Raw genomic sequence first — 14,105 nt, 5'->3', positions numbered from 1 at the left:
GTAGCCTGGCGGACTACCGTGTTTTGATATCTGGTAGCCCAAGTGAGAAATCAGTAGCCAAAACACCCCGGGCTACCATTAAGGCCTGGGAAGATGCTTTGGGCATTACATATCTGAAGAGAGTGCAGGGGTGGGTGGGTTCGTTGACAAAGTACATATATGCCAAGCTCTTAAACGTATGTATCCAATGTGCTTTTCTGTGTAGAAGAGCAACGTATGCCCGTACATGGGCAGGGTTTCTGCCAGAGGGTAAAACGGGTATGGTGCCATACCCAGATATTTTTGCAGATTTTTTTTTAAAACTTAACCTTTTGACAAAATTAATTATTCTTATCATTAATGTATGATTTTCTTAACCCTAACCCTAAACATAACCCATTTTTTTTCCCCCATACCCCCTGTTGACTATGGTTGCATTCAATTCCATAGTGCCATACCCAAAAATATCATCCTGGCAGAAACACCGATAGGGGATGGATGGGGTAATGATCCAAAGTACACAAGGTTTATACGTATAGGATGTGTGTGTGTGTGTGTGTGTGTGTGTCTGATTTTCTGTACCGGTACATACTTTATGGATGGCCACTTACTGAAACTATTCTCTGACAATGAATGAATGTTTAACAACACACCAGCACTAATAAAAGTATATTGGCTTTTCGGTGTCAAGCAAAGGTAACACCTACAGAATTAATTATTTAAGTTAACAACATCTTATTCTTAAACTGTCAAATTTTTTAATGTGTTGTACATCTGGCAGATCTATCAAAAACCCAAACAAACCTAAATTACATGTGTGTACCTTTTCATGCAATATATATCTGAAATTCTGGGATATTTGTGTACAGTTCAGGGGACAATGTTGGAATAATGCAAAGGGTAGTTCTATTAGCTGTACCCGGCATATGTAATACATGAAGTAATAACAAAGAAGGGGGGGATAACTCTTCTTGCAATGTTGTCAGGGCTTAAATAATGAGATAGGAAATCCACTGCCATCAAGCAACGGCAGCGTTTGAACTAAGCACTTGTCCGTTTGTCTCGACAAGTGACATCTATTTGGACAAGCAAAATGTGTCTCGGTGGTTGTCCAATGGACAAGTAAAAATGTTCAGTGTAGTTTCATTTTCAGCAATCACAAACATCATCCTGATACTTGAATAAAATAAACCCTTTATTTGGACAAGTAAAATATTGGCGGACAAGTAGATTTGTAGATCTATGTATTTGTCCAGTGGACTAGTAAAAAATTCTGCATATTTCTATCACTGAACAGGCTAATGTTCCTGATTAGCAGCAAGGGATATTTTACATGCAACATACCCAAAAGCAGGATAGCACATACCACATCCTTAGACATACCAGTCGTGGTGCACTGGATAGAATGAGAAATAACCCAGTGGGGCAACCATTGGGCGTCTATCCTAGACCAAATGTGCTACACACTAGATTTATACATTTGAAGGGTGTATCATCCTGGGAAGTTTAATACGTGAAACTGAGAACAGGCCACAAATGTCTCTCAAAATGCATAATATATATGAACATGTATTCTTCCTGATAACCAACGTCACAAGCAGCTTTTGTTGTCAATGTAATTTTCAACAGCATTCCAGATATATTGAGAATTCCTCATTTTCAAGAGGCATAATATAAATCATAACATTTATCCATGTTTTTCTCATGTCTTCCTCACTGCTGATTAAAAAAAGGTTCTCATTGCAATTCTAATTCGAGACTAATTTCCAGAAGTGCTTATCTCAGTTTTTAGCATTTAAAATTTGACAAACAAAAATAGCTTTCCACTCCTTAAAGGGACAGTCCTGAGTTCACAACCATTATAAAATGTTTCTTGTTTTTTACAAGGTGTTTGTTGATGACCTAATGCTTGTACTAGCCCAAACTAGATTTTACCGCCCAATAAATTTGTACGTGCAAAAAAAAAAATCCCCACAAATTAAAGTAAAAACTGAGTGCTACAAACATTAGTATACGACCACAAATGCATTCGATATACAGACACTGATATTCTGAACAAGAAAAAGTGTTTATTATGAAATAATACTCGCCAACAAGGCTCTGTTATCACAAACATCTTCCAAAGGCTACAAACTCAGGACAGTCGCTTTAAAATGTGTATATAGTCCTCCCAATGTTAAAACTCCTTGCAATAATTCATGGGAATAGTCATATCAAATATCCTCTTGAAAATTTTGATGGATTTGTCATTCAAATTATGGTAGACGTTATCAGACTTGGAATTATGATGACTTACCTGGCACCTACTGCTAAATCTGATATGGCAAAAAAGTAAGACTTCAACACTTGTGGATCGCCAAATACTTCATCTCCAAATGTATTCATACGTGTAAGTACTATTCTGATAGCAGACGCTGTCACCCATTCCTGGAAAATAAAAATATTTATGTTATTAGTCACTATTTCACTCTAAAATGTATTATCGTCACTGTAGAAAGTGTTATCTTCACTGTAAGAAAGCCGGAACTATTTTGCTGCTGGCATTTTAAAAATAAAGGTAAATTGCCAAAAGTTATATACCGTAATAAAAAAAAAAATCATGTTTTTTGTCTAATATGATTTATATCTCATCGAGTGTAGTTTGCAGTCATATCACACATGGGGACCACCTCTTGGTGAGGAACTTGAATATTAGAAATAGTCTAGATAAGAGTGAACTGTAATAAATATACTAAGCCAAAAAAATAGTTTAACAATTTCTCAAATGTGCTTAAATAATAAAAAACTAGTGACTTACAAAATAAAATCAGACACTGGATTTATTTGAGGCATCATTTGTCAGTATACATAACAGGAGATTTTCAATACAAAACACCATTTAACGACGTGGCAGTCACACATTTCATTTTGTATTGAAAATATCCTGTTACTTATACCGACAAATGATGCCTAAATTAAATTCAGTGTGATTTTATTTTGCTCACAAGTTTTCTTTTATTTGAGCACATTTACCAAATTGCTAAACTTTTCTGGCTAAGTATACAGGTACACACATTAGTCTGTCAAACTAGCCATTTTAATCAAATTTCAGTATGTCAAACAAGTTATTTAGACAAATTTCAGACCATTAAACAAGTCATATTGCTCATAAAAGTTTGATCAAAAATTTGACTGCATGATACCAAAGTAAAGTAAAGTTTGATTTATTTAACGACGCCACTAGAGCACATTGATTTTTTATCTATCATCGGCTATTGAACGTCAAACATATTGTCATTCTGACACTGCTTTTTAGAGAAAACCCGCTGTCGCCACATAGGCTACTCTTTTATGAAAGGCAGCAAGGGATCTTTTATTTGTGCTTCCCACAGGCAGGATAGCACAAACCATGGCCTTTGTTGAACCAGTTATGGATCACTGGTTGGTGTAAGTGGTTTACACCTACCCATTGAACCTTGCGGTATCTGGATTAAAAATTCCATGCCTCGACTGGGATCCGAAACCAGTTCCTACCAGCCTGTAGACCGATGGCCTAACCATGACGCCACCAAGGCCGGTACATGATACCAAATGACACTGAATGGTACTGGTATATGGACATACATGTCACTGGCATAGGAAGTGTGTGTGTGTGTGTGGGGGGGGGGGGGGGGGGAGGGAAGATGTGCCCCCCCCCCCCACTTTTTAGCACCATTAATGGGTTTTTTTAATATATTTATACTTGTATTTATATAAGTGTGTGTGCCCTTTCACCACTGGCATAGGAAGTGTGGGGGGGGGGGGGGAAATGGGGTATGTGCCCCCCACTTTTCATATATTTTGCTTTATATTTAAAAGTGTGAATATACATGTAAAAGTGTACTCCACCACACTTTTTAGCACCTTCCTATGCCACTGCCCCCCACCACACTTTTTGGCACCTTCCTACACCTGTGCATGTACATGTATATATAACTAGGCTCAACACTTATGAACTTTGGTATTAAACTTGAAGAGAACTGGTGCTTCAGTGTGGTATACACAATGTTATGTCCTAGCTGATAATAACTGTGTTGTGTTTATACACAAGAATAGACCACACAAAAGAGCAAACTATGTCCCACTGTCTGACCTAGCCTGATCTCGGCCCACTACTATGTACCGAGTGACCCCACATCATCAGCCCATACCAGTGGTGTGATCCACTTCTCTATAGCTGGTACAGTCTGGCTTATTATCAGTGGATCGGCACAATACCTGGCCACATACAGTAACTGTTGAACTGCTGCCAGTGTCCATTGAATGAAACACTGAAACACTCATTCATAGGTGTGACACTATCAACAGGTGCCAGACATGGTGATAATACATTTTAATACAGTTGGTTACATATATTTAGAACTAAATATACATACATGTGTGCACAGTCACTAGGCTCGGCAGAATAAGCCAGCATCCAATAAATTTTTATACCCAGTTACAGCTACATGTATTTTTCTTAGATTATGCTAGAGATTCAAGGTTCATAATTCATTTTGTGAAGTGGAAATGGCCTCGGTGGTGTCGTGGTTAAGCCATCAGACATAATGCTGGTAGGTACAGGGTTCGCAGCCCGGTACCGGCTCCCACCCAGAGCAAATTTTAATGACTCAATGGGTAGGTGTAAGGTCACTACACCCTCTTTTCTCTCACTAACCACTAACCAACTAACAACTAACCCAGACAGTCCAGATAGCTGAGGTGTGTACCCAGGACAGCATCTTTGAACCTCAATTGGATATAAGCACGAACATAAGTTGAAATGAAATGAAAGTGAAGTGGAAAACAATTTTTGCTTTCCAAATTTTAATCTTGAAACATAAGATAGAAATAAGGAAGCAGTTGTAAAATATCTAAACAGTTGTATAATACTTAGACAGAAAGCAAAAGCTGCACGTGAACACTATTATTAAAATTAAATCATGTTGTGTATTTTGAGCGGCAATTGCCAATTGACCTCTGTTAATTATGAACCTTGGAGAATACATATTTTTATTACCCCAGCGGTCACTCATAACATTGAAAATATTTTTCATATTTTCTCAGTGAGAAATATTCTGCATTGGTCTAACGAACAATACTATTGGACAATTTGACGCTTACAAATGACGTTGTCGGTACTAAATATGACGTCATCACGATTTGGCAAACACACAAAATGAGGTAGTCAGGTAGTTTAAAGAGTTTGTGTTTATGGCTCTCTGTTTTTGGTGTTAAATTTATAACAAAATGTCATTTTAATGCAATTCATTATAGATTTGGTAGCAGAATAAAAAAGAACTTTTGCTTTTGAAAATTATCTATGAATGTGATTAAATTACAAAGCTATAGCAATTGTCAGAACAGTGTGTAAAGTGGTTTACATCGTTTCTATACAGTTGGCCTTTGTGCATGTGCATCAAAAATAAAGGCTTTTAGAGAAAAATTGGTAATAAACAGAATAACAAACTCGGTACCAGTTAAAGCTAAAGCTCGTGACAACTGAACATTATTTTACTCGGGACATAAATTTGATAGCAACTGGTAACTCGTTTATTATCCTCTATATAATTACTCTGTACATTGTTCAGGAAAGTGATAAGTGATCTACATAATGTCCGTCATTAAAAAGATTGATTTTGGCCAAGTGCTATCAACTGGGTTGAAAGTTTATTGTAGTATTTTTGTTTAAATAATATTACCAGTCAAATACGCAGAATCAATATTGGCCTACATGTACTTAGCATTTTATATAAATTTGTATACAGATCAGTTAAACAAAAATCAACTTTGCTTACAAGTACATGCACTTAAATTATATAGTATATTATTCAACAAGTTATCTCATTTTTGTTTAATCTCAGGGCAGCATGGTGCTGATTAAGGAAAGATGGTGCTAGACTATTAAGGCATGGTGCTGCATCATGCTAAAACAAGCTAGGGAAAACACTATGTCTGGTTCATTCTGGACTGCCTATATATAGCGTGCTAAATGTTCAGAGATGACGGGAACATCCTGCTAGGTCTAATTTTCACTTCTGGGTTCAACTATGTGCAAACATGACCCTTCTTAACACTACAGTATGAATGAATTACTGTCTCATCCAAAACCAGTGTAGTCAGTAAAAATAGAATTGACAATATATGTACATATTCGGAGCAGTATAGCCACCAATAAGCAGTGAATAAAAATAACAAGTGAAAATTAAATATAGCTGGCTATACGGTAGTCATTTCATGTGACATCACCAAGTTGATATCGAAGCCAAAAACAAGAAAAGAGATATTATTGGTGTAGCTATTGATAATGCATGTACATTTAAGGTGATATTGATCAATCAGGAACAAGCTTACAGCAAGGTTGTCAACATACGCAAATTAGATTGTAAAATATCAGTATTCAGTCAGCATTATTCCTTTGTAATTCTATACCTGACAACAATTTAATAAAAATGTGGTAAAAAAAATTGCTGACTTGTATCTATTAATCTGATAAGGAACAAAAAAGAAAACAATTTTTTGAAAAGAATTCCATTGAAATAAATGTCTTCCTACCATAAACCTTTTCGGTACAACTATAAACAAAGTTTCACCAAGCTTGGACTAGTTTATGATAAACTGATCTAAATGTGAAACTTTATTGTTATTTATTGTTGTAAAAGTTGACGGCATCGCTGTCAGAAAAGTAATACCTAATATCTCACCTATAACCTTAAATAAAATGTGTTAAGTGCATCGTTAAATAAAACATTTCCTTCCTTCGTAAAGCTCGAGATAAAAAAGGAATACACGAATTTAATGATAACCTGTTACCATGGGACAATATTTTTTAAATTATGTAACCACACATGTGCATAAGTCATGTGATTTTTATTAAGGTACGTGTAACCAAATTTGGTTTCAAGAGCCTCTTAACAAAGCCAGGAGTAACCACTGAACACTCTCTGAAGTGGTCAGACTTGGCCCACAGCTAAAGCTGATGGCAAAATTGCAGGTGTGTGGCATGGATATACCACAAGATACAAGTACCTGTCATGGTTGGAGAGACACAGACCGGGATGTGGAGGTGGGCGGCAAAATAAGTTGAAAGATAGAAGCAGCTGTCAGATCAGCAAGAAAAAAGATGATTCAAAAGAAAAAAAAGAAAGGGAGCAATGGGATAAAACAAATCTAACAAAATAAAAAATAAAAAATAAAATAATAAAATGTAACCAATTGTATTAATTATTCACGTAAATAATAATTAAAAAAATTACCTGTAAAACCTCACTTTCTTCAAACTCAAAAGCACTTGGTCTTCCTTCGAGCGTGCTGAACGCCACACTTCCTCCGGTAAGAGGTGAAATATCACTGAACTCGTCGGTACACATAGCCTTTGCTTCGTTTTCACGTGTAATGATCTCCCGTGATTTGAAACCATAGGTCCGTTCACATGAAGCACTATAGAACTGGAACGGTATCCACTCATCATCAGAGCTTTTCTGCTTGTAAATTGCAAAACTTTCTGGTCTTGGAGAATGGAAACGTATCCTTACGTAGGTAATATCAAAGGCTTTTGCTGCAAGAAGAAGAAAAGAGAAAGAAATTAAATAAAAATACATGACAAAAACATATTTAAAAAGAAAAAAAACATAAATTAATAAGATTTTATTTGTTCTTGTTACTTTCTTAAGCTATTTATTTTCTAATAAGTTAATTTTGTTTAACAACACTACTTGTGCATATTAATCAATCATTGGTTAGAGAAAAGAGCATACTGACTAATCATCAGCTAATGGATGTCAAACATTTTGTAATTTAGAGGGGAAACCTGCTACATTGCTTCTATTAGTACTAAGGGATCTTTTATATGCACCATCCCACAGACAGAATAGTACATTCCATGGTCTTTGATATACCAGTCTGGCTGGAATACAAAATTGACCAATGGATCCCAGATCAAATTCGCATCAGGCAAGCACATTACCTCTGGGCTATGTTCCACTCCCTTGGGCTAGAGCATGTCAAAGATTTGGTCATAGTGACACAGTCTGGGGAATCCATTTTAATTTTTTCCCACCAGGCAAAAAAAAATATAGTTGGTCTCTGGTCAGACCAAAGTTCCAGAAATTATGAAAAGCTTGGATTGCACAAATAAGATGCGTATATTTAGGGGTGTTTTTTAATGTCCTTCTCATCTGCCTTGGTCCCTCTTCATTGGCCAAGGTGCCCCTCATTTGCCTTGGAACCCTAAATATTTTCTTCACAATAAAGGGGACATTTATGACTTTGATTTTGCCCCAAAATTACTTCATTTGGACCCAAACTGTCATGCATTATTTCTGGTATAGATGGCATTGTTGTAGCTAAGCTCAAAATTAAAAAAAAAAAAAAAAAAAAAAAAAAAAAAAAAAAGAGTTCATGCATAAGGTCAAAATTGACATGCGCTCTCATCAGAGTCCAGCAATATATATTTATTTTTACCGCATGCATTTAACCACAGACAGGAGAGCATATACAATTCTTTTATTGTATGTAAGGCCATAAGCCCATATATACAAGAACAGTTGTTCAACGATTAGGCAGCTGTTTTAAAACCAGACAGCATATACCAAGGCCTTTAATATGTCAGTGGTGGAGAACTGGTTGGGATAGAAAAAACTGCAATTGGTTCACCAAAAAGTTACAGTTTGTTTTGTTTATCGATGCCACTAGAGCACATTGATTCATTAATCATCGGCTATTGGATGTCACACATTTGGTAATTCTGACACGTAGTCATCAGAGGAAACCCACTACATTTTTTCATTAGCAGCAAGGAATCTATTATATGTACTTTCCCACAGACAGGACAGCACATACCACAGCCTTTGATCAGTTGTAGTGCACTGGTTGGAACAAGAAAAAAAACAATCAGTTGAATGGATCCACAGAGGTGGTTTGATCTTGCGACACAAGCACCTTAAGACAGTTAGAACCTAAGAACTAAAAACCTCAGGTGAGTTCTCTACCGACTGAGCTAAATTCTGCACACCCCCCCCACCACCCCCTCCCACCAAATGTCGAGTTAACCAAGTGTTAGACATCATAGCCATAGTTTAAAATGAGCTAAACTGTTTCAGAAATACTCCTTTTTTTCCATGTAACTCTGTACCTAACTTGAACTATAGGTAAAGGATAATTATATACATATACATCATGACATTTTGTAACACGACACATCAGCAATTTTGTTGTCAAAAACCATACAGCATTAAAAAAAAAAAAAAATCCCAAAGCTCACATTGACAATTTAAACAATCATAATCTTTAGTATCTATGTCCTGCTGGCAACAGCAATCAACCTTAATCAGTGTAATTCTGTTATTACATGCACACGTATGAATGAGAACTTTTTCACCACAGCAATAAAGGGATTATCTATCAACAATCATGCAAGAACAGCACATATATACTTTCAACCTTTCAAGCCATGGGCCACGAGCCACGAAGTCACGAAGTCCTGGCTATATGAATATGAATAGGACACTGTTCAAACACAATACAATACTAATGTTGGCTTTTTAACTATACATAGAAAAGTAATAATTAGAAAATTGCTCAATCTGATATACATGTATTGTACACCACACATTCTGGGTAAATTTGAGCATTAGGGGGGAAAAAAAAGAAATGTTTTATTTAACGACACACTCAACACATTTTATTTACAGTTATATGGCGTCAGCATATGGTTAAGGACCACACAGATATTGACAGAGGAAACCCACTGTCGCCACTTCATGGGCTACTCTTTTCGATTAGCAGCAAGGGTTCTTTTATATGCACCATCCCACAGACAGGGTAGTACATACCATGGCCTTTGATGATATACCAGTCGTGGTGCACTGGTTGGAATGAGAAATAGCCCAATGGGCCCACTGACAGGGATCGATCCCAGACCGACAGCGCATCGAGTGAGAGCTTTACCACTGGGCTATGTCGTGTCCCCCCCCCCCCCCCCCCCCCCGGGAAAAAATGAAGGCCATGGTTAAGAGGATTTATATGTACAATCATAAATATTTTGATCAGGGCAAACTTAAAAACTAGTTATTGTTTACTGTGCACAACTTGTTTTTATTGCATCCATAAATTGTATTTTTATTTTTATCATTCCAATTAATTTCTCCATAAATTGTATTTTTATTTTTATCATTCCAATTAATTTCTCCATAAATTGTATTTTTATTTTTATCATTCCAATTAATTTCTTCATAAATTGTATTTTTATTTTTATCATTCCAATTAATTTCTCCATAAATATTTTTATTTTTTTACTCCATAAATTGTATTTTTATTTTTATCATTCCAATTAATTTCTCCATAAATTGTATTTTTATTTTTATCATTCCAATTAATTTCTCCATAAATTGTATTTTTATTTTTATCATTCCAATTAATTTCTCCATAAAATGTGTAAAATATTCTTAATTTTTTTGTGTATCAAACATGTGATAAAAAACAACATTTATTAAATGTTTGTCTAAAGACTCTTTTAAGTCACATGTAACAGAATTTTTTTTTAACACTTTCTCATTCACGATGTGTGTGAGCGATGGATATAAACAACTGTCTAAAGGTTAGGTAGTTTTGTTTAATAACATCTGAGCACACTGATTAATGTTGAATGTCAAACATTTGGAAATTCTGGCATGTAGTCATCAGAAAAAACCTGCAACATTTTTCCATTAGTAGCAAGGGATCTTTTACATTCACTTTCCCACAAACAGGACTGCACATACCACAACTTTTGATATATTAATCATGGGACACTGGTTGGGGTAGAACACACACACACACACACACACACACACACACACACACACACACACACACACACACACACACACACACACACCCCCCAACCAAAGAATCCAGTGAGTTTGATCATACACTCCAGTCAGAGAGGTCTAAGACGTAGTAGTTCTTTGTAAGTAAATTTGAACCAGAGGTTGTTCACCAGTTCCAAAGTCTTTTAAGGTTACAGTCCTCCAAATGAGTTAAATTTTGTTCTGTTTAATGACATCATTTTAGCACCGGCCTCGGTGGCGTCATGGTAGGCCATTGGTCTACAGGCTGGTAGGTACTGGATTCGGATCCCAGTCGAGGCATGGGATTTTTAATCCAGATACCAACTCCAAACCCTGAGTCAATGGGTAGGTGTAAACCACTTGCACCGACCAGTGATCCATAACTGGTTCAACAAAGGCCATGGTTTGTGCTATCCTGCCTGTGGGAAGCACAAATAAAAGATCCCTTGCTTCTAATCGGAAGAGTAGCCCATGTAGTGGCGACAGTGGGTTTCCTCTCAAAATCTGTGTGGTCCGTAACCATATGTCTGACACCATATAACTGTAAATAAAATGTGTTGAGTGTGTCGTTAAATAAAACATTTCTTTCTTTCATTTTAGCACACTCAAGATTAATGATGAATGTCAAACATTTGGAAATTCTGACATATTATAACAATTCTGACTTATTGTGACAATTCTGACATATTGTGACAATTCTGACAGGAAACCTAAAACATTTCTGTATTAGCAGTAAGAAATCTTTTACATTCACTTTCCCACAGACAGTACAGCATATACCATGGCTTTTGATATATCAGTCACGGGGCACTGGTTGGGGTAGGAAAAAACATCCAATGGATCCACTCAGTTTTGACTCTACAACCCAGTCACCTCAGGTGAGGTCTAAAGACGTAAATTTGAACCAGAGAGGTTGTTCACCAGTTCAGAGGTCTTTTAAGGTTACAGTCCTCCAAATGAGTTAAATTTTGTTTCTTTAACGACATAATTTTAGCAAACTCAAGATTAATGTGGAATGTTGGAACATTTGGAAATTCTGACATGTAGTCATCAGAGGAAACCTACAACATTTCTGTATTAGCAGTAAGAAATCTTTTACATTCACTTTCCCACAGACAGTACAGCATATACCATGGCTTTTGATATATCAGTCACGGGGCACTGGTTGGGGTAGGAAAAAACATCCCATGGATCCACTCAGTTTTGACTCTACAACCCAGTCACCTCAGGTGAGGTCTAAAGACAGTATAAAGACATAGTAGTTCTAAGTAAATTTGAACCAGAAAGGTTGTTCACCAGTTCCGAGGTCTTTTAAGGTTACAGTCCTCTGAACGAGTCAAGCGAACAACCCAAACAAGACAAAAGCTCCTTACACATACATGTAATCCCTCTTACGATTAATTTCAGACTGCATTCAAGTAGCCGCAGACACACAAAAAGACTATAAAATCTTTATAAAAGTCTAAAGAAACACAAAAGCCCAAAAAATCTGCTGAACACACAGGGTCTTCTAAGTAGCACTCGCAGCCCACTTGCAGGATCAAAGCGACAACCTCAAAATACAGGAGCTCTAGGGCAGATTTGACCAACTAATAGATTTACGGCAGGTATTCGGTCTGCTCTGTGAAGCAACAGAGGAGAAAATTGGCGTAATTCAATGCAACACAGTGCTGAATGGTTGGCTTTTGATGTCAGATTTTTTTTATTAAGATGACAAAGTTCATGAACCATTGAACATTCTGATCCTTTGGCAGTTTTCTGATTTTATTTTTTCAATCGCAAACTTTAATCTCTTTACAGTAATAGTTTGATTCTGTTTGAATACAGAGGGAAAAAAGGTTACTGGTATATATTCAATATGCATGCACCATCAATTTGCATATATACTGTTTGAACAAACTGGAGTGTATGAAACATTGAAAGTTAATTTATGGCGATGTACATAAATATATACTAGCTAAAAAAACACACATTTCTGTGTACCAAATGAATGTATACAGAATTACAGATGTCTGGTCATGAAAATTTCACAAATGATTGTGTAACCATTTCCTTTGATAGTTTAGATTGTGCTGTATCTAACACCTATCCTAATACAGTCAAATCCACTTTATTGCATATCGGTTTATAGCATAAATCGGTTATTTGCATATTATTCGGCTGCACAGAACCCTTTAGCAAATTATGTCGCATGTAGCTAGATATTGCTAATCAACCACAATTTACACTTCTCAAAATATTCTTTTAAAAATGGAGTTAAACATAGGGACCTTTTTTTTAAATAATACAACTTTAAATTCTATAAATCATTACCATAAGTTACACCGTGAGAATGCCCCTTTAATGAGATCCAACATTGGCAAGTCTTTGGACAAACAGAGGTTTTCTTTGTGTTTGGCCATGTGCAAACTTGAGCAATAACTTACTGATACATGTATAAGGATTCTAGCACAGGGGTCAGTGGCTAGTGGTCACCTGGCCAAATGAGCTGTGACCAGCCCAGAGTAAATACCAATTTAAAGTATACTGGCCAACACACAGGGTTTGGTTAGGTAAATATATCAGACCTGTGTAAATGGCCACTCACTAAGTGCTGCAAGCAAAATCTGTTTGCTGGTCCATTAATTAATCTGTAACAATTAGGACGTCAATGTGCACGTAGATGTATACGTTTGTGTTTTTTATTCATTCGCTCGTAACATTCTTCAATCATTCATTTATTAAATTTTTTATTAAGTTTTTATTTATTAAAAAAATTTCATTTATTCATTCATTAATTTTATTATTTATATTAACAGTCCTTCATCTTTGAAAATACCGGGTGAATGATAAATCACTCTCCTCGTAAGCTCCAGGCAAGTGATTTGTATTACACAGGAAATATCTTGAATAAAGCTTGCACATACTGACACAAAGAAGTTTTGAAAAGCACACATTGAACAATTACCAGGGCTAGCTCTGGCACTCACCAAATTCGTCAAATGCGAAACAATTGGAAAATTTTATTTTAATTTGGTAAAATAATTTCATGAAATATTTTATTACAAAATAATTGAATTTCTGCAGTATTTGAAGTTTGCTAGATAATTTGGCAATATTTTCTGCTGACCCAGAGCTAGCCCTGTAATTACTGAAGAAATATAATTATACTAGTATCAAAACACTGTGGTTAATTAAAGCAGCTTCTTGTTAAATGTCCAGTGGGAAGTGCGCTCAAAACATGTTTTAGGTGGATGATAAAAAAAAACTCTTATCAGAGAAAATTAGGATGCATTTAGGGGCACAATTGCAATCGCATAC

At 36.0% G+C, this 14,105-nt stretch overlaps 1 protein-coding gene across 2 annotated transcripts in view; it reads right to left on the bottom strand.

The window, feature by feature from the left end:
* The window catches only part of LOC121384708 (laminin subunit gamma-1-like), a 110,337-nt gene that overhangs the window by 52,894 nt on the left and 43,338 nt on the right, over nt 1-14,105 (bottom strand). For both annotated transcript variants that reach the window (XR_005959427.1, XM_041515208.1), the window contains exons 2-3: nt 7,233-7,534; nt 2,276-2,406 (exon numbers count right to left, since the gene is read on the bottom strand). Coding sequence is in view for 1 of the 2 variants with exons in the window: in XM_041515208.1 (XP_041371142.1) it covers nt 2,276-2,406; nt 7,233-7,534 (433 nt within the window). In the remaining variant the exon portion in view is untranslated. The remainder of the gene's footprint in view (nt 1-2,275; nt 2,407-7,232; nt 7,535-14,105) is intronic.

Source organism: Gigantopelta aegis, chromosome 10 (genome assembly GCF_016097555.1).
Source record: "Gigantopelta aegis isolate Gae_Host chromosome 10, Gae_host_genome, whole genome shotgun sequence".
Lineage (NCBI taxonomy): Eukaryota > Metazoa > Mollusca > Gastropoda > Neomphalida > Peltospiridae > Gigantopelta > Gigantopelta aegis.
Note: the sequence above shows the minus strand (reverse complement) of the source record. Positions and strands in the feature narration are given on the sequence as shown.